This window comes from Ochotona curzoniae, unplaced genomic scaffold (genome assembly GCF_017591425.1).
Source record: "Ochotona curzoniae isolate NIBS_2020 unplaced genomic scaffold, NIBS_Ocur_1.0 contig_4951, whole genome shotgun sequence".
NCBI classification, from domain to species: Eukaryota; Metazoa; Chordata; class Mammalia; order Lagomorpha; family Ochotonidae; genus Ochotona; species Ochotona curzoniae.
In genome coordinates this window covers 138,833-158,262 of record NW_024466434.1, presented here as the reverse complement: position 1 = coordinate 158,262, position 19,430 = coordinate 138,833, and the positions used below count along the sequence as shown (strand labels likewise).

The 19,430-nt window shown below is 52.8% G+C and overlaps 3 protein-coding genes across 40 annotated transcripts; 1 reads left to right on the top strand and 2 right to left on the bottom strand.

Moving 5' to 3' along the window:
- Window positions 1–63: 63 nt before the first annotated feature.
- On the bottom strand, window positions 64–11,297 carry BAG6 (BAG cochaperone 6). Of its 35 annotated transcripts, none has more exons than XM_040988618.1 (26): window positions 11,035–11,297; window positions 10,313–10,433; window positions 8,491–8,608; window positions 8,175–8,371; window positions 7,883–7,936; window positions 7,647–7,721; window positions 6,871–7,109; window positions 6,274–6,403; window positions 5,694–5,891; window positions 5,241–5,493; window positions 4,810–4,887; window positions 4,592–4,699; window positions 4,344–4,456; window positions 4,149–4,236; window positions 3,678–3,961; window positions 3,106–3,397; window positions 2,796–2,965; window positions 2,546–2,599; window positions 2,321–2,423; window positions 2,103–2,227; window positions 1,804–1,950; window positions 1,645–1,704; window positions 1,389–1,532; window positions 1,200–1,307; window positions 533–679; window positions 64–251 (listed from the first exon to the last, which is right to left on the bottom strand). In XM_040988618.1, exons 2-26 carry the CDS (start codon window positions 10,418–10,420, stop codon window positions 156–158), a joined length of 3,489 nt encoding a protein of 1,162 aa, XP_040844552.1. In that variant the 5' UTR covers window positions 10,421–10,433; window positions 11,035–11,297; the 3' UTR covers window positions 64–155. The 35 variants fall into 35 exon arrangements, with proteins under 35 accessions (XP_040844552.1, XP_040844555.1, XP_040844553.1 ...); XM_040988621.1 differs by having other exon boundaries at window positions 4,149–4,233; XM_040988619.1 differs by having other exon boundaries at window positions 11,151–11,297.
- Window positions 11,103–15,836, top strand: APOM (apolipoprotein M). 4 transcript variants are annotated; one of them, XM_040988658.1, is made up of 8 exons: window positions 11,103–11,189; window positions 13,552–13,741; window positions 13,846–14,062; window positions 14,378–14,532; window positions 14,809–14,882; window positions 14,973–15,071; window positions 15,248–15,346; window positions 15,703–15,836. In XM_040988658.1, the coding sequence occupies exons 3-8, from the start codon at window positions 13,949–13,951 to the stop codon at window positions 15,726–15,728; spliced, it is 567 nt and encodes a 188-aa protein (XP_040844592.1). In that variant the 5' UTR covers window positions 11,103–11,189; window positions 13,552–13,741; window positions 13,846–13,948; the 3' UTR covers window positions 15,729–15,836. The 4 variants fall into 4 exon arrangements, with proteins under 4 accessions (XP_040844592.1, XP_040844591.1, XP_040844590.1 ...); XM_040988657.1 differs by having other exon boundaries at window positions 13,843–14,062; XM_040988656.1 differs by having other exon boundaries at window positions 13,552–13,754; window positions 13,832–14,062.
- On the bottom strand, window positions 15,793–18,256 carry CUNH6orf47 (chromosome unknown C6orf47 homolog). The gene is made up of 2 exons (XM_040988654.1): window positions 18,159–18,256; window positions 15,793–17,620 (listed from the first exon to the last, which is right to left on the bottom strand). The coding sequence occupies exon 2, from the start codon at window positions 17,493–17,495 to the stop codon at window positions 16,623–16,625; it is 873 nt and encodes a 290-aa protein (XP_040844588.1). The 5' UTR covers window positions 17,496–17,620; window positions 18,159–18,256; the 3' UTR covers window positions 15,793–16,622.
- Between the last annotated feature and the right edge of the window lie 1,174 nt (window positions 18,257–19,430).

The window sequence follows — 19,430 nt, the reverse complement described above, 5'->3', positions numbered from 1 at the left end:
CAAGTAGAGTTTGACCTTTTGTCAAATGCCTGGCCCAGGAGATGAAGACCAAGACGCACAAAAGAGCCAGGAAAATCCGACTTTTATTTCTTAAATACTGTGAAGGAAGAGGGGGAAGATGGTCCCCTGGTAAAGAAGGGCCACAGAGCAAAGAACTAGGGATCATCAGCAAAGGCCCGGTGGGCATTAGGGAAGCGCTGGGGGCTGTAGTTTGGATCTTCCTGAAGCCGTTTTTGTATATCAGACCGGAGCTAAAGAGAGAGCAAGCAGGTTGGAGAATCACTGATCAGGGCTATGGGACCCCAACAAGCAAGGGAGGCCATCCCCTTAGGGGCTAACATTCCCCCCACCAGCCACACACTATCCAACAGGGCACTGCAGAGCCTTCTCATGCCACCAGGGAGAAATACTTTTACCATATCTAGTGGCAGTGCAACCCCAGGCTAACCAATTGTCTGAAGGGATTGGGGAGGGGGCCCTATCCCAATCCCTCCCACTGGACCATCCCTATTCTGCTTCAAGGTGGGGGCACCTGCTGCCTGTAGCTCTCCTGAACCTCTGGTGCCTCCAGGTCCCGGCTCAGGCTCTCGGGGCTCGTCAGGGGCCGAGCTCCGGCTGCCTTAGCTGCCCGGCTCACAGCTTCTGAGAGAAGCAGCTGGGGGCCCTCACCCTGCATCGTCTGGGGGACAGGGGAGTGGGGAGGGAAAAGAGGATCACCGTCAGATCCAGTGCCACCACCCAGTGCGCCCTTTCCATCAACCAACCACTGGGTCTCCACACTAGCAGAAAGAAGGGAAATGGTCCACATGTGGTTTGGATAGCAGAAAAGCCTTCCTAATTATGTCTGGCTCTGGCCAGAGACAAGGGGTTTGAATTTACTGAACTTGTTCTTTAAAACAAGAGGGACAGAATGGGTCAAGCCATCTGGATTTCAGAGCTACTAAGCCACAAAAGAAAGGAATGTTAAAGAAAAATGAACACTAGTCATGTGGGAATTAGGTAGCTGAGGGAGTACGACAGACTGCCAGCAAAGTGACAAAGACCAAGTCCTGTGTGGTTTCGTGCAATAACTGAGCAAGAATGGGTCCAAAGGCTTCCTCACTGAACGAGAGGACTGAACTAGAAGAGCTCATTCCAGCTTTAGTTTAATTCTAAACATCAGAAGGGAACAGAGATCTTCAGAGAAGAGGTAAACCAACCTTGCGTCTCTTAGCAGGCATACCACTGAGGTAGGCGTCACTCAGAGGGGGCTGCGGTTTCACCTTCCGCTGGCTCTGAATGTCCTGCTGGATAATAGGAACCCATTCCTGGGGAGGAAAATATTTGAAAGTAGTAATTCCCACCATTTTCAGTGGCCTTAGCTCACTGGATCATCTCCAGACACTTACTGGGGGTACCGCAGCTGCCCAAGGTTCTGTTTCTGCTGAGGTTCCATCCTGTTCCTCCTGGGAGCCTCCATCAGGAGCAGGGGGTGGCCCTCGAGACATGACTTCTTCTGCTGTTGTCCCAGGAGCTGGGGAGGCATTCTCCCGCTGGGATTCAGAGGGCAGTAAGATTAGGCTTCAGAAGTCAAGAGACTGCAATCCTCCAGCCATCTCAGCCCTCCACTTCACATGATCTTGTCTTTCTACTTCTCCCTGTTACCTGAGGCTCAGGGGAGGTCCTTTCTGCTCCCTGAACTTCCATTGGCTCCTCAGGAAGTGGCTATGATGTTTGGTGGAGAAAAAAGAACACAAAAGGCCTCTTAGACCTCTCCAGTTGCCCTACCCTCTGACTTCTCACCTGAGGGGTCAAGCCCCTTACCTGAGGGGGGTCACCAACCCTGCGAACGTATCTCAGGATGGCATCAGGGCCAACGGGCATGTGCTCCAGGACCACCTGAAGTCTCAGTCCCATCATGGTGGTCAGCCAGCTCACCAGAGACGGGTTCACTCCACGAGACATACGTCGCTGAGGGGCAAAAAAATAAAGACGGGGAAGACAAAACCCTCAACCAACTTTTGGAACACAGATCTAGTGTACAAGAAGGAACCTTAAAGAAGACAAATGAAAACTCTCAGGGACATGTGGCTGGGGAGCTGAGGGGGGCAGGCGGTGCTTACAATTCGACCGTTGATGACAGCAGCAAGCTCCATCTGCTGTCCCCCTAGGCAGTGCAAGTTGAGAGCCAGGCATTCAAACAGGCCTTGGTTACACAACTCCAGCAACCTGGCCCCAAATCCACTGTCTATGGGCAAGATACAAAGAGAATGTTGGCACCTGGCAGCTCCGCACATTCACTATGTACCTCTCACCCACCCATGCCTGGCCAGCCCCTGACCTGTGCAGTGCAGCACATGAGCAGCAATACTATTAAACTGCTCTTGGAGAAATTCCAGGTTTGTCCGGATGATGTCCACTCCAGGCTGAACTTGCACCAAAGACTGAGGGACAAGACAAAGACCCCTAATTAGGATCCCCTCTCCGACACTGGTAGTGGAGAAGGCACTAAGGACAGCAGCTGTCCTGACGCAGGAGAGGAAAGGACTGTGGAAGGGTCACTCACAAAACTCTCCCGCACGTACTCCTCCAACCCTGTGATCAATGTGTGTGTCGCCATCTATAAGGAAAACAGCACAGTTTAGTCCCAAACCCTCCATTCTCGGGAGACTTTCTCCTCTGCCCTTCCCGCACCAAAACACATGCAGGTCCAGAACTAGAGCAGTCACAGCTTCAGCTGACAAACAAGCAGAGCCAGAAACAAGGCGCTGAAGGTGCAATGGGGGAGAAGTCTAAGGTGTGTAGCTTTCATTTACCCGGATGTTCCCAGGTGTGGGTTCCTGGCCCCCCAGGTAGTGCTGGTGGAAGAAGGATCGCAGCTGGGGCTGGAGCCGCTGCAGTGGTTGGAAATGCCCATGCAGAAGCATGACCACGTCCACCATGGAGAAGTTCTGGCACAGAAGAGACAAGAGAGCCCCAAAGAATCCTGGAGACAGGGGCAGAAGTTAGTGAAGGCCTTTACCCTTGGCCTGCTCACTCCCCAGCAGCCCATCATCCCCATCCTGTGCTGGCAGCCTCCCTGGCTGTCCCATCCCAGAAAAGGCCAAGGCTCCCCTTTTGGCTCACCCAGGGCTCCGTCAGCCCCAGGTTCAAAGATGTTGCTGGAGCCACTGAGGCGTTGTATGAAGGCGGCAATGCTTTCACTGCTGCCGGCACGAGCTCCCAAAGAGCCGAGCAGCGAGCTCAGCACACCCTGCACCACTGAGGTGAAGAACTCCGGGGAAAGGCTCTCTGGACTCAGGCCTCCAGGACTTGTGGCACCACCAGAAGGGGACCCTGGCGGGGGTGCAGTCTGCTGCTCTGGGGCAGGGGGTGGGGGAGGAGGTGGTGGAGGGGGCGGAGGAGTCGCCTGTGTTGCCTGGGAAATAAACAGAAGATGAAGTGAGACCCAGGTCAAGGGACACAGAAAACCACAGCAGTCTGGGGAGACAGGAGGCCAGGGCTTGACTCCATAGACAAGAACGCTCACAACAGTCAACAGCAGAGCAGGACAAGGCAACTTCTCCCCCTCAAACCAAAGAGCAGGACACTAATCACAACATTTTACTCATTCATTTCCAAAATCAGAGCAGTTCAATTTGTAAGGCCACATAGGCTGGGTCAAGAAGCATAAGGGAACAGGCAAGCCAGCCACTCACCTGCAAGAAGTCAGTCATGCCCTGGAGAAAGGCTGGGACTCCGGGCATCGCCACAGTGATAGTAGGAGAAGCCATGCCAGGCCCTCCAGACCCTGGCCCTGCAGGCCCTAGCAAATTCCCCAGGAGTTGAGAGAACTGCAGATCAGCTGTGGAAGGTTGAGGGGGTGGTGGCTGAGCAGGCCCCCCAGGGGCTGGGCCGGCTGTGGTAGCTGTGTTGGTGGTGCCAGCGCTGGCTGAAGCAGTGGCAGGAGCTGGAGGTGGAGCCATTCCTGGGGTCCCCTGAGCTGTCAGGAACCAAAAGCAAGTGGATATACGGAAAGAAGTCAGACATCACAGTGGCCTCCTGAGGTCTAACAGGAAAGCAAGAACTAAGAGAAAATGGAAAACACCAGAAATAAAGACAGAAAATAGTACCAGGATTGGCATCATAGCACTCTCTGAACTGTGAGATGGGAAAGAGCCAGGACTCACCCACAAGGACAGGCTGCATAAGAAGCTGCCCCACAAGGCCGCTCACCATCTGGGCCAATGAGGCATTGGTACCCAGCCCAGTACCCTGCTGGAGAGAGGAAGAGGAGGGGAGGATTTTAGCCCTGTCCTTTCCTCATACCAGTTTGAGGTTCTTTTCCCAAATTCTTCCCCACGGGAATTCCCCTGTCTACTCACCAGAGTCCCCGAGACTGGAGGCCCCCCAGGATGGGAAGGCCGAGCCTGTGGAGGAGTGGGCCGGGCAATCACCACCCGGGTTGGGGCTGTTGGGAAGCCTGGCACTTGCTGTCCTACGGGTGGCAGAGGAGAAAGACCGGAGCGAGCTGAGGGCTGGGTCCTTGGCCACTAGCTGACAGCACCCGTATGGACTATGCCCCACCATGGACTATGCCCCACCTCCCAGGCCTCCCATTCCAGGTCATTACCTGCTGCCGCGGAGGCAACAGCTGCCACCATGGCCTGATGAGTGATCTGGTGGGCGACGGCGTGCATGAACTCAGGGGGCAGGGAGGGCAGCTGGATGAGGGTGGAGCCTGGGGGGCGGGTCTGATGTAACCTTGAACCTGGACCCCTTTAACCCACCCATTCAGCCCTACCCCTTCTCTACCCAGAGCTTAACCTGCTCTGATGCCCTCACTCTTACCCAGGGTCTGGCCATGACCAGGGGGTCCTAGGGGGCCAGTGGGAGCACTCGGAACACCACCGGTCTGTGTGCCAGAATCTGGGCAGGGAGACAGAGAGAGTGGCCCTGAGATAGGCGGGGCTAAGACCTAACCAAATCCTCCTGTGATCAGCCACCTGCTGGCTCCCATTTTCCCAACGGCAAAGCCTGCCTTGCCATCCATCAAGACAGAGAGTAGGTGCTCCCTTCACCACAGCAACAGATCACTAAGGACACACAGCACCCCATCTTGCCCCTCCCCACACACACCAAGGGGAGCCTCTGCCAGGTTTCTCGGCTGCCGCTGCCAGCAGTCACCTTTCCCTTCCCCAGCGTCGTGTATCACAGCCTAATAGCCAGTCCTACCTCCTTCACAATGCTGCTCTTCTCGGCCATGACTGATTCTAACTCACCTTGAATATTCATGTGCATCATGACCACTGGCTCCACGCTCTGGTGAGAAATTCGGATGACCCTCGGGTGGCTGGCAGCTGGCGGGGGAGCTGGCCCTGGGGGAGAAGCCCCCTCAGCAGAGGACTCAACGGTGGTAGAAGACGGAGCCAGGGACGAGGGCTGCCCAGGACCAGAGGAAGGTGCCTCTGCATTGGGGGTCGGAGGTGGACGAGTCCCATTCCCTGTCATGGTCACAGTGGTCCCCACATTAATCTGGAAACAACAGATGGACGATAGAAATATGAAACACAGAAGCACCTAAAATAATCTACAATATACCTCTGACATTTCCCCACTTTCACCATCATGTTTCCAGAGTTTCCTCCCTTCCTAACCTCCTCCAAGCCCCACAGCTGTTCTAAGTCATTCTCCAACACCTCTCCATTCTCTCAGACCAGTTCTTTCTGACCCACCTGAATGGGAATGGCTGCCTGCTGGAGCACCATAGGTGTGGTGTAGTGAGACATGGGTCGGACCACATGGAGATGTCGTGGGGGTGCACAGGCCAGATTACAACGCAGGTCAGACAGCGCCACAAAGGTGTTGCCCAGCAGTCTCAGGCTCTCCCCCACCAAGTTAATCAACCGCTGGTCTTCTTCACGGCCTTCATGCTGTGCTCCAGGGTCAAACACAGAAAAGCAGAAAGTATCAAGCAGCAATCCACTTCACTAACAAAAGCAGTAAACAGTTGCCTTGACCCCAAAACCTTCAACTATATCCTTGGAAACAAATTCTATCATATACACATTAAAAAATCCCCTGTTCAATAAACTCTACAATGGACCAACAAGTCATTTCCTATGAATATTCTTTCTTTATAAACTTCCTAAATGATTAACTCAGGGATATAAGGTAACTATCCTTGGGTTCTGGTGGTTGGTTGGTTGGTTAGCTGGGTTTGGTTTCTGCATTTCTTAGCACATGAGAGGAGAGTATTATCCGAGTCTCAGCCCACCCGGATTCCAGAGGGAATAGGCCTATCCGAGGACTCACATTGTTGTTGTAGTCTGTGGTGGCAGCTGAGCCCAGGACCTCGTAGTAGCGCTGTAGGAAGGGCTGGAGGCGGCTCTCCAGCCGCTGCAGCTCCTGGAGCACCTCGACATACTCCGCAGGGGAGGGGTGGCTGTGGACAGTCCCAAAGGCAGTGAGCCAAGGCTTTCCTCAGTTCCTAAACAGGCAGTGCACTGCCCATCTGTCCTTGGCCTAATCCCTTCATGCACTAGCACACCCTGTACTTCACTCCCACCATAGGAGGACTAAGGGAAGAAACTGAACTGTTCTCACCCTTCCCACCACAATCCTGCACCCACAGTCACAAGACACTAACTCGAAATAAAGCGCTGGGATCCACAGGAACTTGTGGTGCAGCATCTGATCAGGCTCAGGAGGCATCACTGAGCACGGAGGGTTTCCTTGCTCAAGGGAGAACAGCACCCTCACTCAGCTATCAATCCTAGCTTCACTTACCAGCATTTGCCCCTCAACACTAACCCTATCAGTGAGACCTCCAAGCAACACTTTCATTACCATTGTATCTTTCCTGGCCCTCACACTTCACCCAAGATCCCCCAAGTCCCCTCCACCTCTCACTTGGGTGTGTTTGTCTCCGCAGCAGGTGCCGGGCCCGCTGGGGCTGGACCAGAAGAGGTAAGCTCCGGATTCTGGGATGGAGTCCGCTCCTCAACTTCCTCTGCTTCCATGGGCTCCCGAGCTGGTGCTTCATTTTCAACTGCTTCTGATGTCTGAGAGCTCAGTGTCACTGGCTCCTGGGCCACAGTTGGAGTCTGTGGGGGCGGCTGACTGTGCTGTGCTTGGGGTCCCCCTCGACACTGAAGGTGGGAAGAGTGAGAATACCAAAAGCAGGATGAAACTGTTGTAGAAGACTACTCAGGCCCAAGGATTCTGGGTGCAGAGGATGCCCCGATGAGGCTCCCTAAAGGCAGGGCTGACACTTGTGTGTCTAACAGCCCATATACTGCTGCACAAATAAGGCTACACAATAAGCATATGTAATATTTGTGATTACAAAGAACAGACTGTGGTTTACTAATCTCCAAAAGAATACATAGGCCACAAATTGCAACTGTTTCACATTAGGATATCAAATAATAAGTGAGAAATTTGACAATCGTGGGATCCTTCTTTAATTCAAAAGAAATGCTGAGAACTATCTGGCAAGATTGAAACAAACTCCCCAAATACCAGGCACCAAAGAACTGGCAGGGTCAAGGCATCCCCCAAAGAACAAAAGATGTAGAGAACAGATCAGAGTAGGAAGCTAAAATTTTATGCTTGAATCTAGTCATGCCCCTGAGAAGAGGGAGGGAAGTGCACTAAAGAGATCCTAGCCATACTTGCCCACTTACCTCCATGCGGGAGAGTAAGGTCTGTATATCCCTGATCATGTGCTGGGCCATCACCAGCCGTACCCGAGGCTCACTCTACAACGAGAGAGGAATAATCAGGGCAGGTTGGAGATGAAGCCACGAGTTCCACTGCCTACTATTCCAGGTCCCAGTCATCTCCTCAGCCATGTCCTCCCCCACCTTGTGGTCTCCTTCTCCCAGATCCCCTTCCCTGACCCTCCCAGGCCTCTCAATACCTGAATCGGGGCCTGTTCCATGTTGATGTGAACATCCACAGCAGAGCCGTCACTCTGGGGAAAGGGTAAGGGAAGTTGCTCTGGGAGAAGCCAAACACTAAAGCCTCCACACTTTCAATTCATCCCCTAGCCCCGCCGCCCCTTCCCCTCAAAGATGGAGTCCAATACTAGACCACGGAGTCCTCAAAGCTCGACTTGAAGACTGACACATCTACCTCATGAGCCTCCTGTTGCTATCAAAACCAAAACTACCTGTCCCCACAAAACACCATCATGTGAAACCCATGCTTACAGGAAGATTGAAGGTTCCAACCATGACATAGCTGTTGGCATTCCGGTCATGAACAGTGGCCCCAGGCACTCGAGTCCCAGGCAGGGGACCCCCACCATGGGCAGCTGAGGCAGACCCTGTCCCAGAAGATGCTCCCGAAGGGAGCTGAGTCTGAGGAGGAGCCCGTTCCACCAAGTGGATGACCTTTCCTCCAACATCTGTAGGAAGAAAAACACACAAACACCGAAACGTTTGTATGATCCAGCAAACCCACAGCCTCAGCTCAGCCCTCTGGACAGAAGTCTCAGCCTCCCCAGTGCCTCTTCCACCCCCTTACTATATTCCTGGAGCTTCTTATCATCTTGCAGAACTCGCCCTTGATAGATGAGCCGCTGTTTCTCAGGGGGGATGCTGACAGAGGTGGCAATATGCTCTTTAAACTCCTTTACACTCATCTGAAAGGCAGAAGAACATGCACAAGAATCAGATATTAGAGGGAAGAGGACATATGAACAGGGATACTTGTGGAGAAGAGGCAAAATCACAGAATCACTAGTCAACTGTCTTGACTACGAGGTAGTTATTGTGCAAGGCCCCGAAATCAAAAGGCAAGCAATATGCCCGGCGCGATGGTGCAGTGGTTAAGGTCCTCGCCTTGCACGCCTGGATCCCATATGGGCACCAGTTCTAATCCCGGCAGCCCCGCTTTCCATCCAGCTCCCTGCCTGTGGCCCGAAAAAGCAGTCAAGGACGGCCCAAAGCCTTGGGACCCTGCACCCGCGTGGGAGACCCGGAAGAGGCTCCTGGCTTCGGATTGGCTCAGCTCCAGCCGTTGCGGCCGCCTGGGGAGTGAATCATTGGACGGAAGATCTTCCTCTCTGCCTCTCCTCTCTGTATATCCGCCTTTCCAATAAAAATAAAATAAATCTTAAGAAAAAAAAAAGGCAAGCAATAAACTTAATGACACTCATGATTTAGACCCGAGAGAAGGTGTGGATGAGAAGAAAAAACAGACTGCCATCCCCTTCTCTCCTCCTTTACCTGGTTCCCAAGGGAATGAGCTGAGATATTAGTGACCCTTTCTCAAACACACAAAAAAATCCCAGTTTATTTACCAAGACAACCCTGTAATCGTACAGACAGAAACAACGGCAAGGAAGATGGCTTTAGGAGTCTAGAATACCAGCCAAGGAGGAGGCAAGAATGGAGCAAAACCAGGGAAAACATTTTTCTTAATTAGACAACTGTCTCTTGGGAGTACTAGATTGTTTGCATACATCGAATCACAAAGGCCCATAGGGTTTTCTTAGTAACATAACATTTTTGGAAACTGTAGATCAAGCTGCTTACAATCTTGCCACCAGATAATTTCAGCAATAAAGATAGATAGTTGTGTTCATAGTATTAAGCTCAAGAATTTAAAATTCTGTTCACAAATACAGTAATGCTCTTTACTTGTCTAATAAGATTCTACTTTCATCATGAGTTCTGATGTCTAGTCTTAGGAAAAAAAAAAAAAAAAAAAAGATGGCACAGGAAGTGAGCATTTGGCCCAGCCTCTCAGATGCTCACATCCCACAGTAAGGCCCCTGGTTTCAAGCCCCAGCTCTGGCTCCCAGTTCCAGATTCCTGGGAGACAATGGTGATGGCTCAAGGAAATCAGCACGTGGGCTTCCGGTTCCGGGTCAGTCTCAGGCGCTGCGGGCATTAAACCAACAGATGGGAGCTCTGTCTCTCCTTGTGCCTCTCAGATAAGTTCAGAAACAGTCAAAGAAAGCGGAGCATATGAGGAAGAAAAAAAAAATTGTCCAAAGAGTGTTAATACACTCACGTGACCAATTCTTGTTCATTAGAACACACTTGTTCTTGGAGGAAGTCACTACATTATTTCCAATCCCAAAGCCCGGAGCCATGGCTGCTGCTTTGGGATGGAGTGCACACAGGCTGACAGCACATTCCCCCACCCTCTCTCCTTCCTGCCTTCCTCAACAGAACCCACTGCAATTCATTCGTTTAAAAAAAAATCAAGAAACAGTGCATTAGAAAAACGAACAGAGAAATCAACAAAACTTGAGGACAACACACTCAGGCTGTTCCTCAAGTCTAAGTGGCCCCATAGAAGCCAAGAGATGTCCTCCAGAATTATTGGGGAGTCTCACCTGGGCCCCCACAATAAAGGTCCGCGTCTGGGAATCCAAGGTCTTCACCAGCACCTCCAGGCTGTCGGGCTCCTCCATAGCGGTACTGGCACTATCACTGGGCTCCATGGCCGACACCTCTCTACAGGAAGAACCCAGGGAAGGGAGATCCGCAGTCAACCCATGCGGATTTTATACCTACGAAGCCTCCCTGGGCTAAAACCCCGCCCTCTCCCCCAAAACTAAAAAGTTTCTCCAGCACGAACACACACACTCACATCTGCCCCCAGGCCCCCTTCCGATTCCGGGGCAACCAGAAACACAAAGGGCAGATGGACGGGCCCGGGGAGGGAGGAGGGGCCCAGAACGCCACTCACAATGAGGGCGGGCCGGTCGGGTGAGGGAAACAGAAAAGAAGGAGGCGTGGGGACCCGAGGCCAGTGTCACCCCGGGTCCCCGACGCCGCCGGATCGCGGACAACGCCGAGGGGTCGCGCCGGACTCGGCCGGGGAAGGGGTCTCGCGCACGCGCGCCACGCCCATCGGCCCCGCCGAAATCCCCAGCCCCGAGAGGGCGGACACTCACGAGGGCGTGCCGGGCCGGCTGGCTGATCGCCCCCCAACGTCCACCTTCTCCCGGGCTCCCCAGAGGCCAGCACCACCACCACCTAGCCGCGGCCAGACCCCATATACACAGACACTCCCCACCGACCTTCGGCTCCGCCCCCGGCTTCCCTACGGGACCGTCACTTCCGGGCTCCCCCAACCTGTCTCCGACGATCACTTCCGTTTCCCCGTTCGTCTCTGGGGATCGCGAGGCGGTACTTCCGGCTCCCCCCACCAAGGTCCCCAGCCGTTACTTTTGTGAGGCAGGATGAGAAAGTCCGCAGCCCCAAACAGTGAATTGCTGGGGGCGAGACGGGCCGGGGCCGGCCTAGATGGGAGGGAGCCGACCACCCCGAGAAGCCGCCACCGCCGTCGCCCGGGGGACCGGACTGCGCTTGCGTCAATCATGACGCATGCGTAGATGCCCTTAAGCGCTGCCTACCCAGCCACCTCCGCGGGGGTCGCTTGGCTTATGCGCGCGCCTGAGCGACGGCTGGTGGAGGTGGTCACTATAAATGCCTGGGGGGGGAAAATTTGGCAGATACGATTGCGGCTGGCACAAGAGAGACTCCGGGCAGCTTGTGTATACCTTGGAGTTTAGAGACAGGGACTCTTGCCCCGTGAATCGTATTAAAATTTGGCAGGCGGAGAATCGAAGGCGGCACTTTGCTAGCCACCTAAAGCCCTCTCCGGGCTCTCGCCCTCCCGGCAGCTTCCTTCGGCGTTTCCGGAAGTCGGCCTGGCCGCGGGCGGCTGGCGACGGCTGGCGAGGCGTCGCTGGCCGGAGGGGCGTGGGGGCCTGTGGGCGCAGGGAGGCCTGTGGCCGCGAGGCTCCCGGCGGCCAGCCTGCTCCTCTGTGAGGCCTTGCGTCACCAAGTGTTCTTGGTAGCCGACTGGATTTTGACAGTGGAGAGTTAAACGGCCTCCAGGACTTGGTTTGGGGGTCACTGCTTCCCTGCCTGTGCTTTCTGAGGATTGTTACTGTATGCTTCAGGTCCCGATACTGTTTCAATTTAAAAAAAAAGCAAAAAGTAGCACCTGCTTAGTGTGCCTGCTAATAATACCAAGGATTTGACATTAAGAAACACCTGATATTTGAGATTAATGTTACTATCTTTTATAGATTAGTATTTCTTAAAAGATTTTATTTTTTTATTGGAAAGATATATATACAGAGAGGAGGAGAAACAGGAAGATCTTCCATCTGATGGTTCACTCCCCAAGCTGCCATAATGGCTGGAGCTGAACCGATCCAAAGCCAGGAGCCCAGAGCTGCTTCCGGGTCTCCCACACGATGCAGGGTCCCAAGGCTTTGGGCCGTCCTCGACTGCTTCCCAGGCCACAGGCAGGGAGCTGGATGGGAAGCGGGCTCCCGGGATTAGAACTGGCGCCAACATGAGATCCCAGCACCTTGAAGGCGAGGACTTTAGCTATCACACCCGGCTCTAGATGAGTATGTTTAAGCAAACCTGGGTGACAGAACCAACCAACACCGTTCTACCAGACTCCAGTTCGACTTCTCCAATAAATTGTGGCATTTTACCTTTGTGTGTGTGTGTGTGCTTTTTACCTTTTTACTGCAAGAAGTGTCAAGTATCACCAAAGTAGACTAGTCAATGGACTTGGATTTAAGTTTTGAATTTGGGGGGGGGGGGCGGTAAATCACAAATTCAGAGATCAGAGCAAGCTTCAATGTCCAGAATAAGCCTTCTGGTCTTCATCCATAGGTCGAACTGATTGGGAAGGGAACCTACATCTCATTGCATCTGTAGCTCCTCCCTATGATCTCGTGAAGGCTTCTTTTCATTTCTTTCCTTCCTGCCTATCCCTGTCAGAAATGACCTGCCAGAAGCTAATAAGTGCCTTACAGGTATTTAGCATTAGTAAGTATTTACTTGGGACTTAGCCATTTTCAGTTCTTTGCTAAGGACTTTGTGTACAACATCTCAGTCAAATGAGGCTGATAATTTGCCCATTTTATAGATGGAAAAACAAATATGAAGATGAATCAAATTATCCCAGATCTAATAGAAAAGGGTTAAGAGTTACATTTAGAATTTCAAGGCATGGCTGCCTTGTAGTTATAAAAACATCATGCTAATGGGCCTGATGCCGTGGTGTAAGGGCTAGAGTCCTCGCATTGAACATGCCATGATCCCATATGGGTGCCGGTTCTGATCCTGGCAGCTCCACTTACCATGCAGCTCCCTGCTTGTGGCCTGAAAAAGCAGTTGAGTATGGCCCAAAGTCTTGGAACCCTGTACCCATGTGGGAGACCTGGAAGAAAGTTCCTGGCTTCGGATCGGTTCAGCACCAGTCATTGCAGTCACTTCGGGAGTGAATCATCAGAAGATATTTCTGTCTCTCCCCTCTGTATATCTGACTTCGCAGTGAAAGTAAATATTTTTTTAAAAAATGCAAATAAACACTTGAGTGTCCTCAAGTTTTTCCAGAGTGTATACATACTGTTTCCCCAATTGGAAACTTCAAGAGAAAACTCTGACATGACCCCCCACCAATCATGGACCCCGTGACTGGTCCGTATCTGTTGACACTGATCAGGTTGTACTGCAATGATTTGTGTACTCAGCTAGTTTTCCCTTTACTAACTTCAAGGCCAGGGGCTGTATCTGATTCATTTTTATATCCCCATAGATTAGCTAGTTCCTGGCAAACATCTGGAACTCAAAAAACAGTTTGCTAAGTGAACGACTGAAAATCCCAACGTCTCCTCAGTGCTGCTCCACACAGCAAACATCCAGTTCAGATACGGGTTGAAAGACTATGGGCTCCTACCTGAGGATTCAGCTCTTCTCGTGACTCCAAGAGGCCCTGCACATCCCAGGTTGCATGGTGGAGTGAGTGTGGGCAGAAGAGGGGGAGGAAGGCCCAAACACTAGGTAAGCCAGGCTGGGGTTGGAAAACAAGGTTGAAGTTACTCATTAGCAGGTGAAAGGGTCAAGGGTCAAGGCAAGGGGGCTGGAAGCACAGTGGACAGAGCAGCCAGCAGTGGACCGGTCACACCAAGCAGCAACTCCCTCCTGCCTTGAAGATGTTCCACTGGCTTCGGGCAGCTGTACTCTACCTGTATGGCATTCTTCTTAATTCCATTCATCAGTGCCCAGACAACAGTTCACTGACAACTCTGGAAGTGCATGGGAAAGAGGTATGGACTGAGAAGGGGTCGGGGGAGGGCACCTTATGGTGGAGGTTCAGAGGGACTCGAATGGATGACCTAGCATGACCAGGAGCCAAATTGAGAAGAAAAGTATCAGTCCACTGGCCATCAGTGTGAAGACATGGCCAAACTGAGAGTGGTTAACCAGGTTGACTTGGGGAGGGTTAGAGAGGAAAAGTCATTTAGTGATTGTTTAGTCATTGATTCGACCCCCAGTCAGGAAGAAGGCAGCCAATACCCGACCCCTAATTCTTGCTCTCTCCTGATGATTTACTTCTTTTTTTTTTTTCCAACTATCTCCAGTCACTAGAGCCCTACCTGGGCCAGTGGCACTTTATTGCAGGGGCAGCTCCCACCAAGGTGGAGTTGACGACTTTTGACCCTGTGGACAACATTGTCTTCAACATGGCTGTTGGCTCAACCCCTATGCAGCTCCAGCTTCGCGCTACCATCCGCACGTGAGTGGAGACAGAGGCACTGCTGAGTGCACCCTGCCTCTGTCTGAGCACCCAGCAAGAGCTAGGCTTTTTGCGCTAGTAAGCCAGTGTTCTTGCCCCCCAGTGAATACAGGAGTTCTGTTAGTGTCCTCTGGAGAGAGATGGGTCTAACCACATCTCGGGGTGTACAACCCAAACAGAGCTAGGTTTGAAGAAGGCATCAGGTAGAATAAGTGGAGACTACTGCTGGGTGGTTGAAAGAGCAGCCTAAGGTCCTGTTTGCCACCATTTCTGCAGAAAAGATGGACTCTGTGTGCCACGGAAGTGGACTTACCATCTGACTGAAGGGAGCGCCAATCTGACGACAGAAGGTTGGTTCTCTCCAGCCCTTACCCTCCCCAAGCACCCTCTATTTGGTTTCACATCTCTGACCTCACATGTCCCTCCACCCACACTGACAGGCCGCCCTGACATGAAGACAGAGTTTTTCTCCAGTTCATGCCCAGGTGGAATCATGCTGAAAGAGACGGGGCAGGGATATCAGCGCTTTCTATTCTACAGTGAGTAGGGGACACGAGACAGGAAGGGCCAAGGGGCAACAAGGAGGGGTAAAAGGTCTCACTCTAGGCTCTGTGACATCCTCCAGGCAAGGGCCCGACACTCCAGGTGGCCCTTGCTAGGGGTGGGAGTGAACAGCAGGGACTTTGAGGGACCTGACCCAACTCTGCCCTTGCAGATCGCTCACCACAACCTTCAGAGAAGTGTGTGCAAGAATTCCAGTCTCTGACCTCCTGCCTGAACTCCAGAGCCTTCTTACTGACTCCCAGGAATCAAGGTGAGGGCTTAACGACTCACAGAGGGTTAGAAATCACTGAGCCTTGTAGAGGTGCTGGGCCAAAGAGGCAGGCTTTTGATAGCACCAGAGGGCAACAGCCACAGGCTGCCTCCTACAGAGTGACCACTGCTGGCTCCATTCATCATAGGCTGTGACTGTTTCAGAGGGTTGTGGCTCCCGGAATGGGTTCTGGGCGACTCCAAAGAAAGGTTTCTATGTTTGTATTGGATAAAGAGGGAGGGGAAAAAGTTTCAGGGACCATTTCTTTCTAGGAATGGAAAAATGTATTTTCCCCACATTACCCCCAACCTCATTTCTCTGTCCATCCTCTTATTTTCTCCCTCTTCCCATCACAGAGGCCTGTGAGCTGTCTGTCCAGTAACCGACCTGTGCCCCCTGAGCACTTCTGTGGGAGCCAAGGTCCTGTCGGGGAAGAGAAGCTGGAGACTCCCAGCTGCCTTTCAAGAATAATAAAGTTTCCGTCCTCACCTCTTCGCTGTGTTCGTCTCCACTCTTCAGTCCCACACCTTATATTTCAGTATTCCTGCCAGCCCCTCTGCCACCTAACCCCGCAGTTGGACGGCGTCAGAAAGGACACTTGATTGGGGGTAACTTATTTTGTAGTGGTGTATTTAGGATTTAGTGTGACACAGTCATTTATTGCTAAGTGGTGATGACAAACACCAGCACTTTCCCCAGTGTCTCTGTGAGCTCTCCCTCTGGTCAATACCGCTTCCACTATCTCTATTCCCTGTGGCTCCGTGAATACCAGATTCTGTCACCTAGGGGCCTTGTCCCCTCCAGCCCTCGGGCTCAGCAGCCCCACTATTCCCTAGCTGGCTCAGATCCTAAGACCCAAGCCAGCCTCTTTATGTAGAATTCTGTTCTGCCTCTGGCCTCCTCCACTAGGGAGTTAAAAAGTAGAAAGGACCATTGGTCTTTATTCTTCACCCATGACACTTTTTTTTTTGGCTTTTAAAAAGTGGAGGTGAAAAACAACCACAAAAACAAAAAAAAAAACCAACAAAGTGGGAGAAATGTAAAAGCAAAAAAGTAACGACAGCTGGTGAATCCAAGGGTGATGGCCCCGCTACCCATAAACACAGACTCCAAATAGCTCTGTTCTCTCCTGTGCATGTGACGAGGGGCCCTGAGCCCACATGCTCTATGGTCTCCTCCCCATTCCTGAGGTCCCTGTCCTTGCAATCCCCCGCCCACATACACACACATACCTACTAAATGGCACTCTGTGTTTATCCTTTGCCCCGGCCCACAGTCACAGCCTCTTGCCTGTGTCTCCCCTTTGCTCTTCATCCTTCCTCTCTGACCCCTCACCCTCCAAGTCAGTGGCCTCCTCATCTCCACTGGGCTCCCGGAGGCTGACAGCCAGCACCAGGGCCTGTAAGAGGCCAAAGAGACAGGCAAAGTGCAGGGGATGGGCGGTGAGGAGGCTCAGCACAGCATGGAGCCCATGCAGGGCAGCCAGGAATGACAACAGCCCATGGAGCCAGAGGCCCAGTGGTCCACGTAGGCCCAGCGCATCCAGGGCTGCCCGTAGTGGCCGGGAGCACACTGCCAGCAGGGCTGAGGCTAGCAGCTCCAATAGGTGCAGGGTCAGGTTGGTGGAGATCTGCAGACACTCTTCTGGGCCTCCCAGGTACCGTGGGGAACTCCCTGGCTCCCCCTGCAGCCAACCCAGCAGCTTCTGGTGCCGACTGGGCCTCTCCACTGCAGCTTCAGGCCCAGCAACATTCAGTCCCTCTTCAGCGGACACCCCAGGTCTCCTGTTGCTTCCCGCATCCACAGGCTCTATTCCCAAAGTCCCTCCAACTTCTCGCCGCTCTGACTCTTGTGTGCTGGAGACAGCCGTGTTCCACTTGAGGGACTCCATTCCTTTGCTCCCCAGGTGCTCCGCGTGGAGCTCCTTGCTTGGTTCTGGTGTTGCTTCAGAGCTCCGCAGCATCCCTGGGGCTTTGGCCTTGGGAGGCCCCCCATCTCCCAAGGTTTCTGGAGCACTGTCCCAATCGCTGCCCGAGTTCTCAGAAGAGCTGTCCACCCACCTGGGTTCTGGCACCTCCGAGTCAGGCTTTGTTGGTTTCCGACGGCCCCAGGGGCGAGGCAGCCAACCGCCAAGCCGACGCAGAAACATGGCTGCTGTGTTAGGAGCCTCCAAATCCTGGGGGCAAGTCTTGCCACTACTTAGAATCTCAGGGTCCTCTGGGCAACCAGTCTGTTCAAGCTCAGAACAAGTATTTGCTGGGAAATTGCGTCCTCCTGTGAAGTCAGAAGTGGCTTCTCACTACCCTGAATGGCCATGCAGTCTCAAAGGTGGCCAGCAGCTGATTTCCTTTTTTATGGTTCTTCAGCAAAGAGAAATGTCCCCAATTATTGGCTCCCACACCCCACACAAGATTCCAGGAGTCTAGGGCTATGACAAGGCCTGGGTCACCCCTGCAGTGTCAGTTTCACTCAGGCCACTCCCCAAGGTGCCCCAGAATCTGGGGAGGCAGTGCTCCATCCAAGAAGGAACAGCAGTGGGTGGCCCCGAGGTCCTAGGTCCCCCTGGATCTGAAGAACTCAAACTGCTGCCCTAAGGGAGCTCGAGGAGTAGCAAGTCTCTTCGTTGGGAGGTGGGAAGGAGGTATACAGAAGACTTCCTCCAACGGCGTCAGTCCCTGTCCTTTGATGTAGGGGGCTATGAATCCTACGAAGTAGCTCGACTGTCCCGCGAGCACGCAGTAGAGACGCGGCCTCTGCAAGGTCAGGACAAAATCCTCGGAGAACCCAGCCGCGAGGCAAAGCGCGGGCCTACCTGGGAACCCAGGCGTCCAGACACTGTGTGGGGGCCGCCCTGGGCCCAGCGCCGCAGCCGCGGCCTCGCGGAGCCACCGGAGCCGCGGAGCCCGGAAGCAGCTGCTCCGGGACCGGAGGGACAGGCGGGGGCGGAGCCGGCAGTTTTCGGGGCGGACCCTGTGGATCGACCTCCCCCGTGCCCCTGCGCTGTCACTGCGCACCACAGCGCAGCGCGCAGAGCCCACAGACCTACAGCCCTAGGGACAGGGCAAGCGCATAAGACCCTGGGGCTCCAGGGCCCTGCTAAACTCGCTGCCCCACCGCTGTCCCCTAGAGTTCTCCACATGCTCCAATACTTCTTCATTTCCCGTGCCAGAAAGGTAAAAGGGAATTCTCCAACCTGACTGATCTTTCCCTATCCCTCTGTGCTGGCATTCAACAACAGAGAGTGGTTCGAGTGCTTTAGCACCTGAGATAATGGATCCAAAGGGGCCAAAGGGAGGGAGGATGTGGAAGTGGGGAAAAGAGAAGTGTAAACATATTCTTCCTGTTTTTAGGAATTTCCAGATAGCAGAGAACCCGAACTTAGGAGACTTAGGATGCCAATCCTAATGCCAGCTCAACATATAAGCTGGATAACCTTCGGTTGCCCCTACCACAGTGACTTTTTTCCAGTAAAACCGGACCTTCCCCGACTTCCTTCTTTCACAATAAAGTATTATAAACACCTCTGACTTAAAATTTTTATTTGTCTGAACATACAGTTGGTTGGGTCTGTTCACACATCTTCACCAGCAGCAAGGGTCAAGCACTTGAACTCTGCTTGAAACCATTTTGATAAAATACTTGCTAAAGAGTTTCTCTTGAAAGGCTGCCCTGACCAGGGAAGTTCCAATCTTGTTTCTCAAGATACCACAGCTGGGTTTCTAAGTGTAGTTATGACCTTCCTTGCAGTTTGTCCCAAGTACTTTGTCAAGCCTGGGCTATTTAGAAGGTGTCCAGGACTCTGCCATTGAACTTTAGCAAAATGCCTGGCCTTGCCCTCAGATTTGCTTATAAGCTTACTGTCCTCAACTGCTTTCCAAGGCCACAAGCAGGGAGCTTGATGGGAAATGGGGCTGCTGGAATAAGAGCCAGGATTCATATGGCATCCCAGTGAGTGCAAGGCCACTAGGCTACTGCTCTAGGCCTGCTTTTTTTTTTTTTTTTTTTTAAGATGTTGTTGGTAAGGTAGATTTAGAGACAGCTCTTCCATCCACTGGTTCATTCCCCAAATGGCCACAACGACTGG

What these genes read in the sequence shown, in the direction of transcription:
- CUNH6orf47 (XM_040988654.1), bottom strand. Translation starts at nt 17,495, where the DNA reads ATGTTTCTGCGTCGGCTTGGCGGTTGGCTGCCTCGCCCCTGGGGCCGT.
- APOM (XM_040988658.1), top strand. Translation starts at nt 13,949, where the DNA reads ATGTTCCACTGGCTTCGGGCAGCTGTACTCTACCTGTATGGCATTCTT. An exon ending in TGGAAGTGCATGGGAAAGAG is followed by an intron (nt 14,063 to 14,377) that starts GTATGGACTGAG and finishes AACTATCTCCAG; the next exon opens with TCACTAGAGCCCTACCTGGG. An exon ending in CGCCAATCTGACGACAGAAG is followed by an intron (nt 14,883 to 14,972) that starts GTTGGTTCTCTC and finishes CCACACTGACAG; the next exon opens with GCCGCCCTGACATGAAGACA.
- BAG6 (XM_040988618.1), bottom strand. Translation starts at nt 10,420, where the DNA reads ATGGAGCCCAGTGATAGTGCCAGTACCGCTATGGAGGAGCCCGACAGC. An exon ending in GATGCACATGAATATTCAAG is followed by an intron (nt 4,888 to 5,240) that starts GTGAGTTAGAAT and finishes CTCCCTGCCCAG; the next exon opens with ATTCTGGCACACAGACCGGT. An exon ending in TGGGGCTGACGGAGCCCTGG is followed by an intron (nt 2,966 to 3,105) that starts GTGAGCCAAAAG and finishes CCCTGTCTCCAG; the next exon opens with GATTCTTTGGGGCTCTCTTG.